Raw genomic sequence first — 17,545 nt, 5'->3', positions numbered from 1 at the left:
ATGTCCTTCGTGGCTGTCCCTTCACTTGTCTTATTCTCCTCTCTTCTGAGGCTGATTAATTCACTATTTTCCTTGCAGACGATTTGAATATCACTACAGGCCCTAGTTCTTGCTTACGCTGTCAGTTGAGAGACAAACGCCCAAGAAGGCACACGGCCCGTGTTAGAGTAGATTTTCCTTCTTGAGTGAGATTCTCTCCACCTGAGCGTCCCCCAGCACTTTTTGCTGGACTCTTGGATTTTTGTCAGATTCTCCTGAGTGAGTGGGAACCTTTTTCCACACACGCTCATTCTTTTACCCTGTTCTCAAGAACCCTTTTACCCTTTTTTGGTAAGTCTTTATGAAGTCATGCTTTCCTCCATCTTTTCTGCCATCTAAATTTGACTAAAGTGGAACACAGCACTTTCTGTGCAGTGCTACTGGAAGCTCCTGGAGCTTCCACTGTAATGTTTCTTTATTTTCCCTTGGTTAAGACCCTTTTACAAAGGCAGGGGGGTACTTTTTATCCTACCTCTACATTCCTTTGTGAGATCAGCACAATCCAGCCTATGTGGTGTGCTGAGGTAAAACACTCTCTCCCTGTTCTCACTTCTCCAATAACATGTTGGTTACTGTGACTAGTCCCTCTTTTCAAGCTGGTATCAGTGTACCTTTTACACAACTTTGTGTGCAATTTTATCGCAGGCTATCATCGCGTCTGTGGTAGGGGACACCAAGGGGTCCCATTAATTTAAAATGGTGACTGTATTTTTTTAAACCCTGAACAAGATGGCTTGTCCTTTGTTAGGTCTAGTTCTACCTACCTGGGTGGGGATGGTTCCTCTAGTTCCTTTTGTCTTTGCCGGGCTTCCCTTGGAAAGTCTGCAACGGGTCTTTGAGTGACTGACAGGACAGGAACTGGGGATGGTCAACTGAAACACTGTATGCTGCCTATCGTGCTCCACTCCTAACCTCTGGAGGTCTAGGGCCCCTGTGAACATTGTGAGACTCTCATAAGAAAGGGTTTGATTCTCCAAGAAAGGCTAGAACAACATTATAAAAAGTTATCATAAGTTTGAAAAATGTGCATATATGTTTCAGATGGTTTTACTAAGAGATTTGTTACTGTATAAATTATTCTAAAAGTTATTATACTTATGGTCTATTACTTGTGAAACTTGCAATTGTGTTCTACATATGTTACTGTATTTTAGTACTTGTCTTGCAGATATTTTACGGTGTGCCATATATATATATATATATATATATATATATATATATATATATATATATATATATATATATATATATATATATATATATACACACACACACACACATCACAATTTTTCTATAACTTTAATTGTATCAGTATCAATTTATCCCTGAATTAGTGTATGCTCAGGGTTGTACCTCCCTACACAGCCCGCTTCCACTCCTAGACTAAGCCTAGATGCTCAGCCATTCTACCAAACCTTTTTGTGGTTCAGGCCAAATGTATGTGTTGAAACCCTATGCATCCAAGGTGGGCTTTTCTATGTTCTGTCACAGACAGTAACTTGTGTAAAACTCCCTAGCAGCCAGGAACTAGGTTGAAAGCATAGTACTCATAATTACTGTCTGAGGGCAGGATGCAAGCCGGCACGACTAGTGGTGAAAGACTGGTGCTAAATTGTGGTGACACGTGGAGGGCAACAGTTGCACATTTGCCTGAAGTACACGTATACGTATCAGAAGTTAATTTGATACTTTTCTGGTTGTCTGTTTGTTTTGGGTGTAGCCTCTCTTAACCATGGTGATGGAGCAGAACCCTGAGGAAATGGGAGACTTGTACCTGGATATTGCAGAGGCATTCCTTGAGGTCGGAGAGTACAACTCTGCACTCCCTCTTCTAAGCGCACTCGTCTGCTCAGAGAGATACAACCTGCCAGTTGTCTGGCTCCGTCATGCAGGTAACACATTTACTAAGTGAATGCGCTTTTGAGGTTCTGCACATTTTCTTGGAGTGTTTAGCCCGGTGGAATAGTGTTTCTGAAGACTGTTTAATTGTGTGCATTGGACCCATTGGTACTGTATTGTGCCTATAGGGAGTCTGTATCGTTTGCAGGTGCATGCCTTCACAAATTGGAGGAACAAATGTGTCTTATTCAGTCAGCCAGTCCATTTCCTTTATTCAGATATAAATATCCATCAAAGTACAACAATTATACAATGCATCAACCAGGAAATATAGGAGACATAATAAAAACTTCAACATAACATTTTTAAAAAGCCATCATAAAATCCAGTCATAATCATAAGAACAACATTCAAAAGTGCATAAAACTTTGATAACCCACAAAAAGTGCTAGTGCTTAATTAAAGTTAATAGACAAAAATTGCGACATTTTAAATCCCTGGAATAATCACTTTTTCATGTACATTCCAAGCTCTCCGGATGCAAGTTGTAACTGCCCGGGCTATAAGGGGCGAATATGCTTTTAATAAAAAATATATGGCCGGGCGGTACTGCACCAAGCTACCCCATTTTAAAAGGGGGACCAACAATCTCTCCCTCAATATGGAGTATCCAGGGCAAAAGAGCAGGAAGTGTGCCAGGTCTTCAGGATTTACCTGGCAGCCCGCTTCAATGTCCCTACCTGATCTTTTGTGCAGGGTCTCACCCAACAGAAGGCATTGGAAGCGGCTCTTGTTAACGGTGCCCTTGGTTGTTTGTTGTGGGTCATGGCCAGGTAGTCTTTTATGCGATCACTAGCCAGAATCGTGAAGTTTAGAAATCGCTAAAGATTCTCTTACTTCTACTGTCCACGTCGTGAGCCTATTCGTGAGTTCACGACTATTCAAGGACTCATCATAAAAATCCTGTTATTTTCCTGGGCAATTCAGGCTAATATCCTCAGACTTCAGTACCCTTCAAAGAATACTAATAGCGTTCCAAAAATGTTAAAGCTTGGGCGCTTCCATAACAATGTCACGGAGGGATCTTCTGTTGCTAGTGGTAAGTGCTAGCCTCACCTGACAGATGTTGCTCAGTCGATTGTGAAATGTAATTGACTGTTTTGTTTTCCAGAATGCAAATCTGATTCTTCGGGTTTTGAAATACAATGTGGCCAGAAGATGCATGCATAGTATGTCTAAATCAGGACTCTGCAACCCTTTGCTCTCCCGATGTTGTCAACTACATCGCCCATCACGTCTAGCCTGCATAGTCAATGGTGAGGGATAATGGGAATCCTAGTCCAAAACCCTTGAAGAGGAGCAAGTTGCCAACCCCTCATGTGGCTGGAGTCAGTCTTTTAATTTCTTTTTTGTCTGTCAAGCAGTCAGGCCTTCCTAAGACACCAGAGATGTCTAGGTCATCCGCTCGAGAGAGTGGCCACGCTGTTTCCTCATGACGAGATGCTTCTTCCATAGAACAATAACAAGCATTGACAAAGCCAACAGTTGTGACGTTTGGGTACGCACGGGATAGGCATTTGTCAGGCCCTTCAGTGTTGATACTACATGGCAGAAAGATGGCAACAGTAGGTAAATTGTTTGATTCCATGAGCATATGATAGCAGTACTTGGCAACTGGGTATCTAATACATATACACACAATCCAAAACGTTTGCTTTGCCAATACTTGTTTTAACACAACTTCAGTGCCAAGGACAGTTGTAAATCAAGTGACTGAAGGCACACGTAAGACGTTTAACTATACCCCAGAGCTCATTTACAGCTGCAGTTAAGCCATTCTCAGCAGACTGCTTATAAATACCACTGGCAGGTCAAAATTTGATGTTGTTGATTGACAAAGCTAGCTCAAAGAGATCTGGGTGATGGGGTGTTTTGGACGGGCAAAGGCTGATAGTGGGTGGGAATGGTCAGTGCCCCTCCCTCCCCACATACCTCGATTGCTGCCTGACACAGATAAAATGCTTCAGTGGATCCCCCGTACACCCCGCCTGACTCCGCTCACCCGTAGAATGGGACCTGCTCCAGTGGCCTTCCTTCAGTGTGCCTGCAGAACAGTTTTCTCTACCCATTGACTTCTTCCTACCGCCATGCCACCGCACACGGGTAGAAAGAACATATTCAAAGGTGGCGTTATCTTGAGTAGTTGCTGCCCATTTCACCCCTTTGAGGAAACAGAGAGGACCCTCTACGGTTACCCATCAGCCTTGTCGAGCTAAAGAACATAGAATGTTCTCACGGGCACCCCCTGATTACAAAGAAACTGAAGCCATCCGTTGATAGTTGGCTGAGCTGCACCATGCGCCGCCAACTTTTACCAGGCACCCCGATCTCCAAATCCTGCAAACCAAATTGCGAGCCCTGCCAGTAGAGCTCCCGCCACAATATCTGGCGAAAGACGCATGTACTAGTGTCCCTCTTTGCATACATGCACTCCTGTACCTCTACCCGCCATGTTCTATGCCGCCCTGCTGGATCCATAAGAACCCTTCAAATGTGACCTAGAAAAACTGCTTGAATCGCCCCCCACCTGAGCCTTTTTCCTATTCTCACACACTGGTAAAATGTTAAGTGACCTTGGTCTAGTCTAGTGCCTCCTTCAGTAGCCACCAACCCGTTTACATGGTCCAAAATACCGCCAGCGAAGCCACTCTTCTCTCCCAAAGTAATACATTTAAGCCCCCCCCCGCCCACCACACTATCACCCAATGAGACATGACATTCTGTAGTATTGGTGGCTACTGGCCTAACAAAGCGACTAACTATGGCGCCCCTCGCTCCCCCAAAACCCCCTGGTCCGCCCATGAAGCCCAAATGACTCTGCATTGCCCTCATCCAACCGTACCAAAAAAGCAGCCCAGAGCCCCCGGGACCTCACCAAAGCCCCAGATAAGTAATGCAGCAGCGGGCCCCATTGTGTCGGGCCGCCAAAGCCAGGAATAAATAACCAAGCAGCACGACCTACCTACCCCTTAACGAATCCTCCGCCGTCCTCATACCAGGGCCACTCGCCCAATACAAATCATTCTTAAGATGTCCCTTGCTCGTCCACTCGAATACAAATAAAATGCAAGCTTAGTTTTTGTATTGCAGCCTCCACTTTCCCGAAGAGAAGTAATGCTCTTCATCTCCACGCGATTCATTTCCGGTTGTGTGACTGTGTGTCTACTTCACCGAGCCAGCGAGCGGAGGTCCATGTGCGGTACTATCCTGCCACCTACTGGTCACCAATGAATCTTCACTCTAAGTGCACATGTGTATCAGTTATAGTTTCTGAGAGTTTAAAAGCTGAGTGATGTGACTTATTGGAGCTGATGAGGACTGTTAAAAGCGCGTGGGTTCTATTCAAATAAAGTGATTTATCAAAGTGCTGCTTTCATGAAGTCTTTTGCAATCGCCCTCTTTTAATAGGACCAACGTGTAGTGAAATCCTGCTGGTGGTGGGTTTTTGATTATTAAAACGGCCTGCTTTGCATCTGGTGGCGTGTATTGTGTGCCGTTGCTTTCTTTGAGCCGGAGCTAGTCCAGCACGCCCTTGTGACAGGATTCGGGGAAGCTTGGCGCAGTTTGTAGCGCTTTACACAGATCTTCGTGTTTCTGTTTCTAGAATGCCTGAAAGCCTTGGGACACATGGAGCTCTCTGCGGAGAGCTACGGCAAAGTGGTGGAAATGGCCCCCTTGCATTTGGATGCCAGGATTTCCCTGTCCACCTTGCAGCAGCAACTGGACCAGCCCGAGAGAGCTTTGGAGGCCCTCGAGCCAATGTATGACCCCGACACGCTGGCGCAAGATGCCAACGCTGCCCAGCAGGTGAGTTCCACGGAGCCCGTGCAAATCGTGCTGCTTAGCGTCTTCAGTGTTCTGCTTACTTCTTTGCTATGCAGCATATGTGTATTGCATTTATATTTTCCCTTTGCAGAAAATATCACTCGTTAAGATAAGTCATGTCTATAGCTTTAATGGCCTGTTAGGATAGCCCGAGGTGTGTGCCTGGGCCTACCGCCATTACAGGCCAGGTAGCATTACCAAACCCACCTATTGCCTATAAATGCTATGAGCACCCTGGCATCATACACGCAGTGCTGGCAGTGTTTTTATTTTAAATGGTTGTGATGAAAGAGCGCGTGCATGGTCATGTGCGCTCTCATTAGAGGCCCACATGAAAATGGCTGCAGGGGGAATTCGAGACTGGCGTTCGGAAGTGAGTCCCTTTTTGCTTTCCATGTAAGCAGACACCGAGGGGGCCTGCTGTTGTCAGCGGATGATGGCGCTTGAGGAGCTCATCAGGGGAGTATCCACCATGGCAAGAGTGGGGTGCAAACTATCGAAAAAAGGGCTGCTTTATGATGAGGGAAATCTGGATTTCCCAATGTGTGCTCAAAGAAAGTAGCAAGACCTAACTAGCCATCTTCATGGACTTCCATGCCCCACCCCGACAACACCACTACAGTCGGTACATTTGTACACTGGGGAGTGGGGTGTCAATGTTTTCCCTGAAATTAACCCAGCAAACGCACCTGAAATAATTAAGTAAGGTGTTGGCTGCTGCATCCCCTCAGATTTATTCTTAATTAGTACCCAGCGTGAAAAAAAAAAGACTTCCCTCTGATTGGCTGCATTCCGACCCTTACTGCATGGTAATCACGAGCACGCAACGGCGTGCAGCTCGCTCCGGTCCCAACAGCATTTTCATTCCGGAATGGCCGCCATGGAAAGGGAGAGTAGTCCCTTCTCTCTTCCATGCCAACCATTTTTTTTGTTTACTTTTTTCCCAATTTACTTCAATGACCGTCATGGAAAGGGAGTGGGGACTATGCGTAGTCCCTTCGCCCCTTCCATGGTGGCCATTTTGTTTGTTTACTATGGCCACCATGGAAAGAGAAAACGGGCTAAGTGTTCTGTCCGCGGCGACTATTTTTGTAACTTTTTAAACTTTTTTTTCAGCTGCAAAACACAACCCGTCTAGCAGCCGGGAAAAGAAAAAATATGAGTACCCCGGTCGAACAGGCAAGGGGTACTAATGGCAATATACCCCTCGACTGCGGCCATTACTGCATATGGTAATGCTCCCAGGTCCATTGTTAAGGCAACTATGGTCCCCAGGGGCATTACCTTATGCAGTAATGTCCCGCTATCTCGGGGCATATTGCCTAAAGAATGGGTTGAAATCTTGCATTTGACAGCACACTTTTCAGGAGCCAGGTCACCAACAGCACACAGCAACATTCTGCAGCAGGTGTTGATGCTGGCTGCCCCTCCCCCACCCAAAAAAACAGGACCCTCTCTCAAAAATGTATGCCAGCATTGCCCCATTTTCAAGCAGGCTCTGCCCAAACCAGATAATCGGGTCTGTCCTCCTTTAATCCTTTTTGTGTGCAAAGAAAGTAATGATGCTGGTTTCAAAATTAAATGGCAGCAATCGTCCCCGTAAAACACATTTTCATGCTGCTGGTGCCCTAAAAAAGGCATGTCTTAATGTATGTGTGCTGCCCATTCTTCACGCTGCTCCTGCCTAAATCCGATCCTGCATTCTGTCTCAGTATGTGCCCACGCTGACCCCAGTTTTGCATCATGTCACTCACATTTCTCACAAACTGGGCCTTTGCCCCAGGCGCGCACACACTGCACTGCATGCCATGTACACAAATAAACACAGTCGCGCATGAAAGCAACCATTTGTTAAACATACTTTTTTCTTTGTTATGAGCCAGGAATGGTTAATTTAATTAACAGCTGACATTGGAAAACTTGAGATCTCCTTTAAACTGTTCACTTCATCTTAAGTTCAAGAATTTGACACCCCCATAAGAACCTTTGTGATAAACCCATCTGTTAATACTTATAGTTTAATAAAGATATGCATCATGAGCACAACATTTGCACATTAAACAATGAGCTGTTACACTTAACGAGAGCTAACATTGCCATGATTTCTGCCAGGGACCCTACTACACCGAAACATAGGGGTAGGAAGAAGACTTATCACTTCAATGGTGGCTTTGTCAGTCGCTATAGCTCCCCTGGCAACAGCATGTATCTGTGGACCCTGAATTTGTGCCATGGTTTAGTGTCACCTGGCGTAGCATCATTTAGCTTAACATCCTCTAATATGGCATAGTAATGCAAAACAGCTGGAGAAAGAATTGTTTGCATGGATATAAACCAATAAATATGAACAACTGTGATGTTTCCAAAGTGGAAAAGGTTGTCCCCAGTTATTGGGTGGTTTGTTGGGCAAGACATGGTAACAATAACCACCTCCAAAATCATTCTACCTCCCACCCTAACGGGCAACACACTTCGTCACATAACTTCAGCACTGAAACCGCACAGGTTACACAATTAAATGTTCACCACCTGAAGACTCTTATAAACATTAAACTTCCCTATAGAGCACACTAACTCGCCACATATACACCAACACAACTCTCCACACTCCTTAAACTCCACTCTGACAGGGTATCCAGTGATTATACCGAATACAAAATAGAAAATGAAATTTTAACGAATAAAAAACAATGAAAAAATACTGAATTTAAAAAAGATATATATATATATATATATGTGTGGGTGGGCTAAGGGGTTAAATCTGGTGGGGGGAGTTGGACTTGGGCGTTAAACTTGGGGAAACGGGTTTCAGAGAGGAGCCCCCCAAAAAATCGTTGTATTATAATTAGTTTGTTTTGTTAAAATGTTAAAATTTAATTCTCTATTTTTTCATTCATTAAAATTACAGTAAACCCTCTGACAGGCCCCACAGACCGCAAACAACAGTTTACATTAGAAACCTGGAACGTGCATTAACCATTGCTACAGAGAACTCACAAAATATAATAGAACTTACACACCACAGAAAGCCCTATCTTTTCAGATCAGCATATATCAACATTGGAACAAATCAACCTTGCCTTCTCCCCCAGCTTCTATGTCAGTCCCCTACCCAAGCTAATGTAGATCATGAAGCTCCATGGACCTGTGAAAACAGCGAAAGGTGTGTGATGCAAGACTAAATAACATAACAGGGTATATCAAAGAGTTTTTCTTTTTCGCCTTTGGGGCAGTATTCTGGACGCGGCAAGCAAGTTTGGTGATATTGGCAGCAACAGAGGAGGGACTTAATGTTGGTTCTGACACAGACAGCCTGCTATACTATAATCTCTTGTGTACTGACTGCTTGATGAGACTATGGCCCTCATTACGAGCATGCCGGTCTGGAAATAAGGTGACAGTAACAACGGTTACCGGCAACTTTTTCCGACCGGCATACTCTGAATCTGCCGGTAGGGGCAGTGAACTACCGGCAGAAAAATCACAGAACCACCGGCACGGTTAGTAACGGTGCCAGTGCTTCAGTGTTCCCATTCCTGTGAAGTTCTCCAGTATTCCACGGGAATGGGAACTTACCGTTCCTCCGCTGCCCGTAATATCCCAGTATTACTGGGACATCGGGCGCCGGAAATAGTAAGATGAGTTTGCCAGTAGGACTCCGGTAGCACCGGCGGCCCACCGGCAACCTCATAATGAGGGCCTATGTATCTGCTGTCAAATCAAGTGTTATCGGACGGACAAAGAGCCGTAAACAATAATGCATTTCTGGGTGATGGTCTCAGAGGCAACTAGCAGAGGAGCAAGAGCATTTGGTCTATAAAGCCATTAAATCTGCCCCACTGTAATGGAGTTTTTTCAAAGTAGTGTGAACAGAATCACTTCTAAGGGCTCCATTGTTTTTAGTTCACTTACATTGATAAAACATTATGTGCCATGGACCAGACACTTTGGTTAAGCAGTGAAGCAAGGATTTTAAAACACTACAATTTGGGCACTTGACTACATTGTCTTGGTTCAGGGCCCTCAACCCAATCTTCTCCTTTTTGATAGGCGTTTCCCACGTCTTATCAACTTCCTCCCTTCTCCTGCTATTCCTTCCACCACCACTCTGGCACCCTCATCTTCCTTTTCTGCCCACTCTCGGGCCCCTCTGCCACCTCCACAGGGTGTACCTCAATCCTGTACCCCTCCACAGAAGTCTTTCAAATGTGGCAACCTACTCCATGGTATTTATTTATTTATTTATTTATTTATTTATTTATTCATATTTGTTAAGCGCACAGGAACAGCCCTGAGGCATCGTGGCGCTGGTTACAGAGATAGCGCTGGTTACAGGAATAGCGCGACTTAGTAACAACGTTGCTACTCTCAACTCTGGTTCTGCTGTCAAACACTCCTCTGACATCTGGTACCTCCTCAAACTCATCCAAGATGTCCTTGCTCTCACTGAAACATGATTAACGGACAGTTCTGTCATGAGTTTTGACACTCTCCTCCCTGTGGGCTACACAATCCTCTCCTAACCCAGAACCAACCATCCTGGAGGTGGAGTAGCCCTGATCTTTCCAGAGTGGGTCTGGCCTCTGTTATCCCAACGCAGGCCTACTCCTCCTTTGAATGCCTGGTCTGAAGGCTCTCTCTTTCTTCTAGCCTCTCTCTAACTGTGGCCACCATCTACATGCCACCTGGCCACATCGCCCTCTTCCTCTCTGAATGGGCTGCCCTTTCCTCTTCTCTCCTTGCCTCTACTTCTCAGCTTCTCCTCAGAGATCTCAACATCCACCTGGATGCTTCTAATCCCTCCTCTGCGCTTTTCCGCAACCTCTGCAACACTCTTTCCATTCTCCCCTCTGGCCGACAGACTCTGCCGGACATACTTTGGATATTCTAATCACCTCAGACATCCCCCTCTCTAACCCTCTCACCACTCCTCTCTCTTGTACTGACCACTTTCTAAACTCCTCATCTGAAACTCTCTATCCCTCAGGCAACTGCCACCTACCTTCTCGTTAATTCGGCCCATGAAGTGGATGCCTTTGCCTCTACTTCCTCTGCTCCTCCTACTCCTGCGGCTGACTCACACCCTGATACAGCCCTTTCTAATCTGCATCTTTCTATTTCCAACACCCTGCACATCCTTGCCCATGTCATGAGAATCCGGCTGAAGCCTACCTTCGAGTGAAACTCTTGGTATGATTCCGACCTCGCCGTTCTGAAATGCAAATGCAGGGTGGCTGAGAAGAAGTGGAGGGCTTCGGGCGCATCCTCTGACAAACTGGCCTGCGCCTGCTTCAAAGGCAATACAGACTCTGTCCTGTCCAAGAAGAGAGCACACATTCAAGCCTGCGTCTCTGAGGCCTCTTTCAACACGGCCAAACTCTTTAAAATCTGTAAAGAACTAGCCAATCCTGTTGCAGTCTCTACCTCTCCTGCTCCCTTCCAGGCCCTCTGTGCTGCTCTGGCCTCTCACGTCCCCGCTAAAACTCAGGACATCCTGACCTCCTTCTCCTCTTCCTCTCCCTCTTCCTCTCTCGGCCCTCCTTTGGCCATCTCTCCCTCTCCTCCTTCTTTCTCCCCTCTCTCTCTGACTACACCTGACAAGGTTTCTAGATAAGCCCGATCTATAAAAAGTGTTGTCCAAACAGGTGCTCCCCTGCTTCTCCAGAACCATCAGAGACCATATTGGCACCCTTGGCCAATTTCTGTAATCACTCTTCCGCCACTGGAACTTTCCCCTCTCCCCTTAAGCACTGCCTTGTGCACCCCTGATCCTACCTGTCCGGCAAACTATCGCCCAATCTCCACCCCTTTCCTGGGCAAACTCTTGGAAAAGCTGGCCATCTCCCAGCGTACTCTCCACACTGATTCTGTTGGTTATCTCTATGACCAGTCTGGCTTCAGAGCTGCCATAGGCACGGAAACTGCTCTCCTAAACACCCGTGAAGATCTTCTCGCTAACCTTGATTCCAGCATTCCTTCTGTCCTCGTCCTCCTTGATCTTTCCTCTGCTTTCGACACGGTCAACCAAGCCATCCTGATCAGTCGACTCTGAGAACCTGGACCTCACGGATCAGGCCCTGGAGTGGCTGACCTCCTTCCTCTTGAACTGCCCTTCCCAGGTCCATCTTGGTCCCTTTCTCTCAGTCACCTCTTTCTCTAACTGTGACGCTCCCAGGGCTCTATCCTCTCACCCTGGTTTTTCAACCTCTACTTGGTCCCTTTGGCCCACCTGATCTCCACCTTCTCTTCTAACTTTCAGTGTTATGCGGGTGACACTCAGCTTTCCTTCAGGCTCCCCTCAGCCTCCTCTCCTTTCTCACTCATTCCCGACTGTCTGTACGCGATTCAGGATTGGTTTGCATTCAACGATCTCTGCCTTAATGCCAATAAAACGGAGATCCTTCTCATTGGGTCCCTTGCCCCTGCTTTCCCTCGCTCACTCTGGCCACCCGCCTTGGGCCCTTCCTTCGCCTTCCTGTGAGGCAAAAAATCTTGGTTTCATCTTCGATTCCACTCTCTCTTTCTCACCTCACATCTCGGACGTCGCCAAGAAGTCCCACTACCAGCTGCACCTCCTCACTTTCCCCTAGAAGCTCACTGTTTTAGAGCACTGGTACTCTCTAGGCTGGACTACTGCAACAGCCTCTTTCTCAATCTGCCTTCCGCTACTCTCTGCCCTTTGCAACTAATCCAGAACAGGACTGCAAGACTTAACCTTGGCCTCAAGCCCAGCGACCATATCTCTCCAGCCCTGAAATCTCCCCACTGGCTGCCAGTGGCTGCCAGGATCAAGTTCAAGACCCTTTGCATTGTCCACAAGGCTTTCTGTGGTCGGGGCCTTCACTAGACCCAACTCTCTCTTCCAAAATACCTTCCTTCTCGAGCCTTTCGCTCAGCTACCTCCAACTCTCTAAGGGTTAGACACTTCTCCAGGTGGACAGTGGAGGTAGAACTCTCTCCTCTGCAGGTGCCTCCCTCTGGAATGGCCTCCCTGCCCCTCCCAAACTTGAGCTGGACCACCTGAAGTTCCGGAAGCAGTTGAAAACTTCCCTCTTCTCGTCTGCTTTCTCTCTCTCCTCCCCTGCTGACCTACCTGACCTACCTGTCTGCTGTACCAAATGGTTGCTTTGCTACCCTCAGAGTCTCACTGGGTACCAGGCTCTTTCTTGATAAGCCACCCTTGCACTGCCTCCAGGCATACCACGCACTTAGCGGCTGTAACTGTAACCCTACAGTCCTGTGTTCTCCTTGCACTACCCAGAGCCACGCTGCCCTGGCTGAACTTACTCAGAGCATTGCTGCCCTGTTTTCGCCTCCCCTCTCCCTTCCACTTCCCTCCTCCCTTTCCGCTTGCACTTCTCATTCTCGCACTTGCACGATCTGAATGACATAAGGCATATAAGATAGTTTTTCTTGTCCTCCCTCTGTCTTCCCTGCCTTGTCTTGTTACGCCTAGAAACATTTTTGTACAGGCGCGTTATAAATGACTAATCATATCACCATAACATGCATACTTTTCAAGTTTTACTTAGCAAAACACATTTAAGTTTTGTCTTTCAAGTATTACAGTAATACTGTCGTATGTTGATTACTTGCAAACACATCACACAGTAAAGCAACCCGACAATATATACATCTGCATAGAAACATGTAATGCCAAAATAATAGAACTGTGGTTTTATTTGTACATTCTGAATAGAAAACTTCAGGTCCAAGAATGCTAAATAATGCAAGTCGAAACATGTTCTATTTTACACTTCTATACGTTTAGCAGACACTAGCAGAAATTGTGTTTTAAGGTCACCTGGGTACAGAGTTTATTCATAATAAATGCCCACCTTGCTGTTATGCATGATGTTAAGAACAGGGTAATATCCAAATTGCATATGAAGCCACTAGACATCATGGATATATGATCCACTTATTGTAATTTGATGCAGATCAACAGGACACGCCCAAGACACATGTTCAAGCAACCTTCATTAACTTTGTAAGGAGGGGTGGAAATAACGCCTACAAGGCCTAGAGGGTCACAATGCTAAAGATGTCAGGATGGGACAACTCAAGGTGGTTCGAGGCCCTACCTAAGGGGATATGACTCCCCCAGGGTTCCCTAATCTAGATACAGTTACAGGGATATATCACTCAGCACTCTTCTTGCTTGAAACTCGGTCTCTGGGATACAATGCCCCCAGCTCACTTCCTGCTGATCTACTACTAGCAATACTAGCAAATTCTTCTTCCCCCATTAGGATATTTGTTGGTTTAGATATACTCAGTCTCCAGCTACAGTCGCCCACCCCCTCACATGAGCCAACAATATCGCTCAACAGCCTCCTACCAGCAAGTATTTCTTACCACTTGCTTAGATGTTTTCGTCCCCATTCAGCCATGGGTTTCCCTCCCGTGCCCGAAATAGTTTCTTCCTTCCATGTTTCAAGGGCCTACTCAATGCTTCTTGCAAAAACTTGCTAATGAGTCTTAAGGGTCTGATCGGATCTGTCCGAGCAACCACGCTCTGGTTCACCGTCTCCTCTTCTGCATTCTGACCCCGCCCGGCCTGAGACAGACAGGCAGAGGGAGGGATGAAGAGCCATTCAGGATGGCTGCAGGGCGTCTTTAATGACATGACATCACCCATTGTCTCCCTAATGCCTTTCACAAAGCTTTACATAAGTGAAGACATGGGCGTTTTATTCACTGGCATTCACCCATGTAAAGTGCTGTGTAGGGCACAAGGGACACCACTAGCCTTTGCATTTGCAAAGAATTCAAATGCTTTTAGATTTTTTGAAAATGCAAATACTGCAAAATGCAAATACTACATTTGCATGACTATGGAGCAGGTAAAAATCAGATATTCCATAATGCAAATGCAAATTAAGGGGAGGAGGATCGCCGTCCATGCTCCCCCTATTGGCGATCCCCCCACTGTTTGCTACAAACTAAGAGGGGACTCCACCAGGAGTCACCACATGGAATGTTAGGCAGATGTCCCTGGTCCCCAGAGCCCCTCCAAGCTCAAAAGAGGGTTTTTATAATGGTACTTTGTCACAGTAAATTATAACATTTCTTTTTGATATTTCAGGTTGAACCTAGCCCTATAGCTATAATAAGTTTAACTGAATAGGTTTTTTTTTTGTCTTCCGTACTGGGCAACATTTCTACCATTTTACCAACTATGATCCGTCTTTTAAATGTCTTAGCTACCTTAATGCTAAATTGCGTCAAAGGGTCAATAAACCATTGGCCTTAGCTGAAGGCTCCTCAGTCTATATCATGGGTCAATTTGGCCCGGGAGGATAGCTCAGTAGGCAACGTGCTCGCCTTGGAAGCAAGACGACACGAAGCAACACAGGTTCGATCCCCGGGTCCACGCTTAGAAACCTCTGGGTATTTAAGCACGTTATAAATATGCAACTAAGACAAAAAAAAACAATTACGCAACTAAAAATCAAACAATTCCTGTAACAGCGCCTCGATGCCCGTGGGCTGTGTGAACGCTTTAAAAATGAAAAAATAAATAAATAATCCACCTCAATTTTCCCAGTACAAAGGTGCACAAAAGTTTTGTTTGTCGGTCGGTTGCATTGGACTATTTGTGGGGTTTTATAAGGCATGGACAATGTTTGTATTGATGTGTGTTTAACACCCCAATAAAATACGTTTTAAAAACAAAATGATAGCAGCATGAAGGCCCTAGTGCCTCTTCAGCAAGCATACATATATGTTTAAAAGAATTGGGAGCCTGTGCATGAAGCGAGGGCTGAGCCATTCAATGTAGGGGGCACAAACTCCATAAGTAGAACTAGCTCTTGACAATCACCCTTCTAATTATTTATTTGCAGAATAGAGCTTAGAATCTTAGGCTTAGGGGACAGGTTGGGCCTTGTTTTCATTAAAGAAAGAATACAGAAGTGTTCAGACAAGAGGCCTCCTTAACTGTGCCCTGATTCTGACCTACCACATACCCGTGATGAATCAGGTTCTGTTGTTATGAATTAGCAAGGCGTAACACTTTTCAGGCAGTTCACACACGTGTGAGGCTTTTCATATTGGCATTGAGCTAGGGGATTAGCTGATATATCACCGACTCGCTGAGTTTTTTTTACCTGGCGTTGGATTTAAAGTTATTAATGCTAGATCCATAGATAATGTGGCGTAGCTGCAATTCCATTAAGCAGAGAAAACCGAGCAGGGAACAGCACAACATAAAAGGTTCTATAAAATTCCAGCTGGAGTCCATCCGATCCCAGGGTCTTAATACAATTCATACTTGCCATTGATTGGGAAAAGCTTCTTGGCTCTCAATTCCCATCCAATCCGTCTCTATCACTATTACAAAGACATGGCAGGTTCCACTAAGAAATAAAAGAATGCAGATATGCAGGGTTTGCAAATGTGCATCTTTTTGCAAGAAAGTTTTAAAGGCTTTGTAGAGTGTCACACGTCCACACAAAAGGTTCACCTGCAGCAGACCGAACACAGAGGACCTGCCCTGACTCCTCCACCCTTTTAAGACTGTTTGCCAAAAGCCTGCCGGTGTTCTCTTCCTGTTCCCAACAATGTCACCCAGAATTAATTTTCGGAACCTTTGGAAATAGTTTGTTTTGTGCACACATTATTTTCCATGTGCGTGAGTGACTCACAATGTAAACCACCACCGTATGCAGAGTAGTCTAGTCGCAGGGCCACGGATATAACTGAAACCTACTTGTTTCTTTTTCACTCATCCTGATAACCTGGCTGCTACACACACCATCAATAAAATGACAATATATCGAGATAATAGAGAGGATGGCATTAAAGCTCCATTTGCACCAAAGGGTATCCGTGTCAATGCCTCCCAAAGGAAGAGCTCAGGTCCATGAACATTTTTTTAGACTTGAAAAACTGGCAAGAAAAGAGATTTCTAAATTCTGAAAGGTATCAACGTAAACAATATTTGGAACATACGGACCCAGGAGGTTTAAGAATTTTGACTTTCCCAATTTTTATGGGGGCGAGGTAGGCGAATTACGTGAACTAAGGCATCCGTCAACATGATCCATTTGTTGATTTTACATGCTGAAAAAGTAGATTACAAAATAGAAGACACTATTGCGAACACAGCAGAAGATATCAGTGTGATTCACTCGCTGGCATCTTTTGAAAAGAACTATGAAACATCAGACAGGATTTAAAAGGAATTTAAGGAGGAAATACAACTAAAACCATTATTTTGAGAATAATGAGACTATCAAGATGATTGCATGCATACTTAATAGTGAAAATGTGATCTTGCCACATGTCAGACCAACTCTAGAGCTACCAATTAACTTGCCAGTGAGTTCAGATCGAGAGGGTGTAGAGGAGATGGAAAGCCCCAATGAAACTGCACTCAAAATTGATGGCGTTTTACCCCTATTCTTGCCCCTAGTTTCCTTATTGAGTGCAGTTTTACTGCACTAAGAGAAATAAAGAAGTACAGAAAAGGAAACCGAGTGCAATCTCAGGCAAAAATTATAATTTTCAGATAGACACAAACATATACAAGAAAGACCCGGAGAGTGCGTGCAGGCGGCACCAGCTTCCCAGCTATGGCTGCACCACACTGGAATGCTCTACCTACGCACCTTATGATGATTGACTCCCACATAGCCTTCCGCAAAGCTATTAAAACAAGGCTATTTGTGTGACGTGTATAATTCTGCACCTTCTCCCAGTTCCCACATCTCGCCGTATTGTGGCCGGATGTTCAGCACCTTTGACATGAAACCCTCCTAAAATGTATTATTTGCAA

The 17,545-nt window shown here is 45.4% G+C and overlaps 1 protein-coding gene across 3 annotated transcripts in view; it reads left to right on the top strand.

Annotated features, from left to right (window-relative positions):
- Positions 1 to 17,545, top strand: part of GTF3C3 (general transcription factor IIIC subunit 3) — a 598,047-nt gene that overhangs the window by 432,231 nt on the left and 148,271 nt on the right. For all 3 annotated transcript variants that reach the window (XM_069615720.1, XM_069615721.1, XM_069615722.1), the window contains exons 10-11: positions 1,760 to 1,931; positions 5,543 to 5,745. In XM_069615720.1, coding sequence (XP_069471821.1) covers positions 1,760 to 1,931; positions 5,543 to 5,745 — 375 coding nt within the window. The remainder of the gene's footprint in view (positions 1 to 1,759; positions 1,932 to 5,542; positions 5,746 to 17,545) is intronic.

This window comes from Ambystoma mexicanum, chromosome 9, assembly GCF_040938575.1.
Source record: "Ambystoma mexicanum isolate Mex_15411 chromosome 9, UKY_AmexF1_1, whole genome shotgun sequence".
NCBI lineage: Eukaryota > Metazoa > Chordata > Amphibia > Caudata > Ambystomatidae > Ambystoma > Ambystoma mexicanum.
Note: the sequence above shows the minus strand (reverse complement) of the source record. Positions and strands in the feature narration are given on the sequence as shown.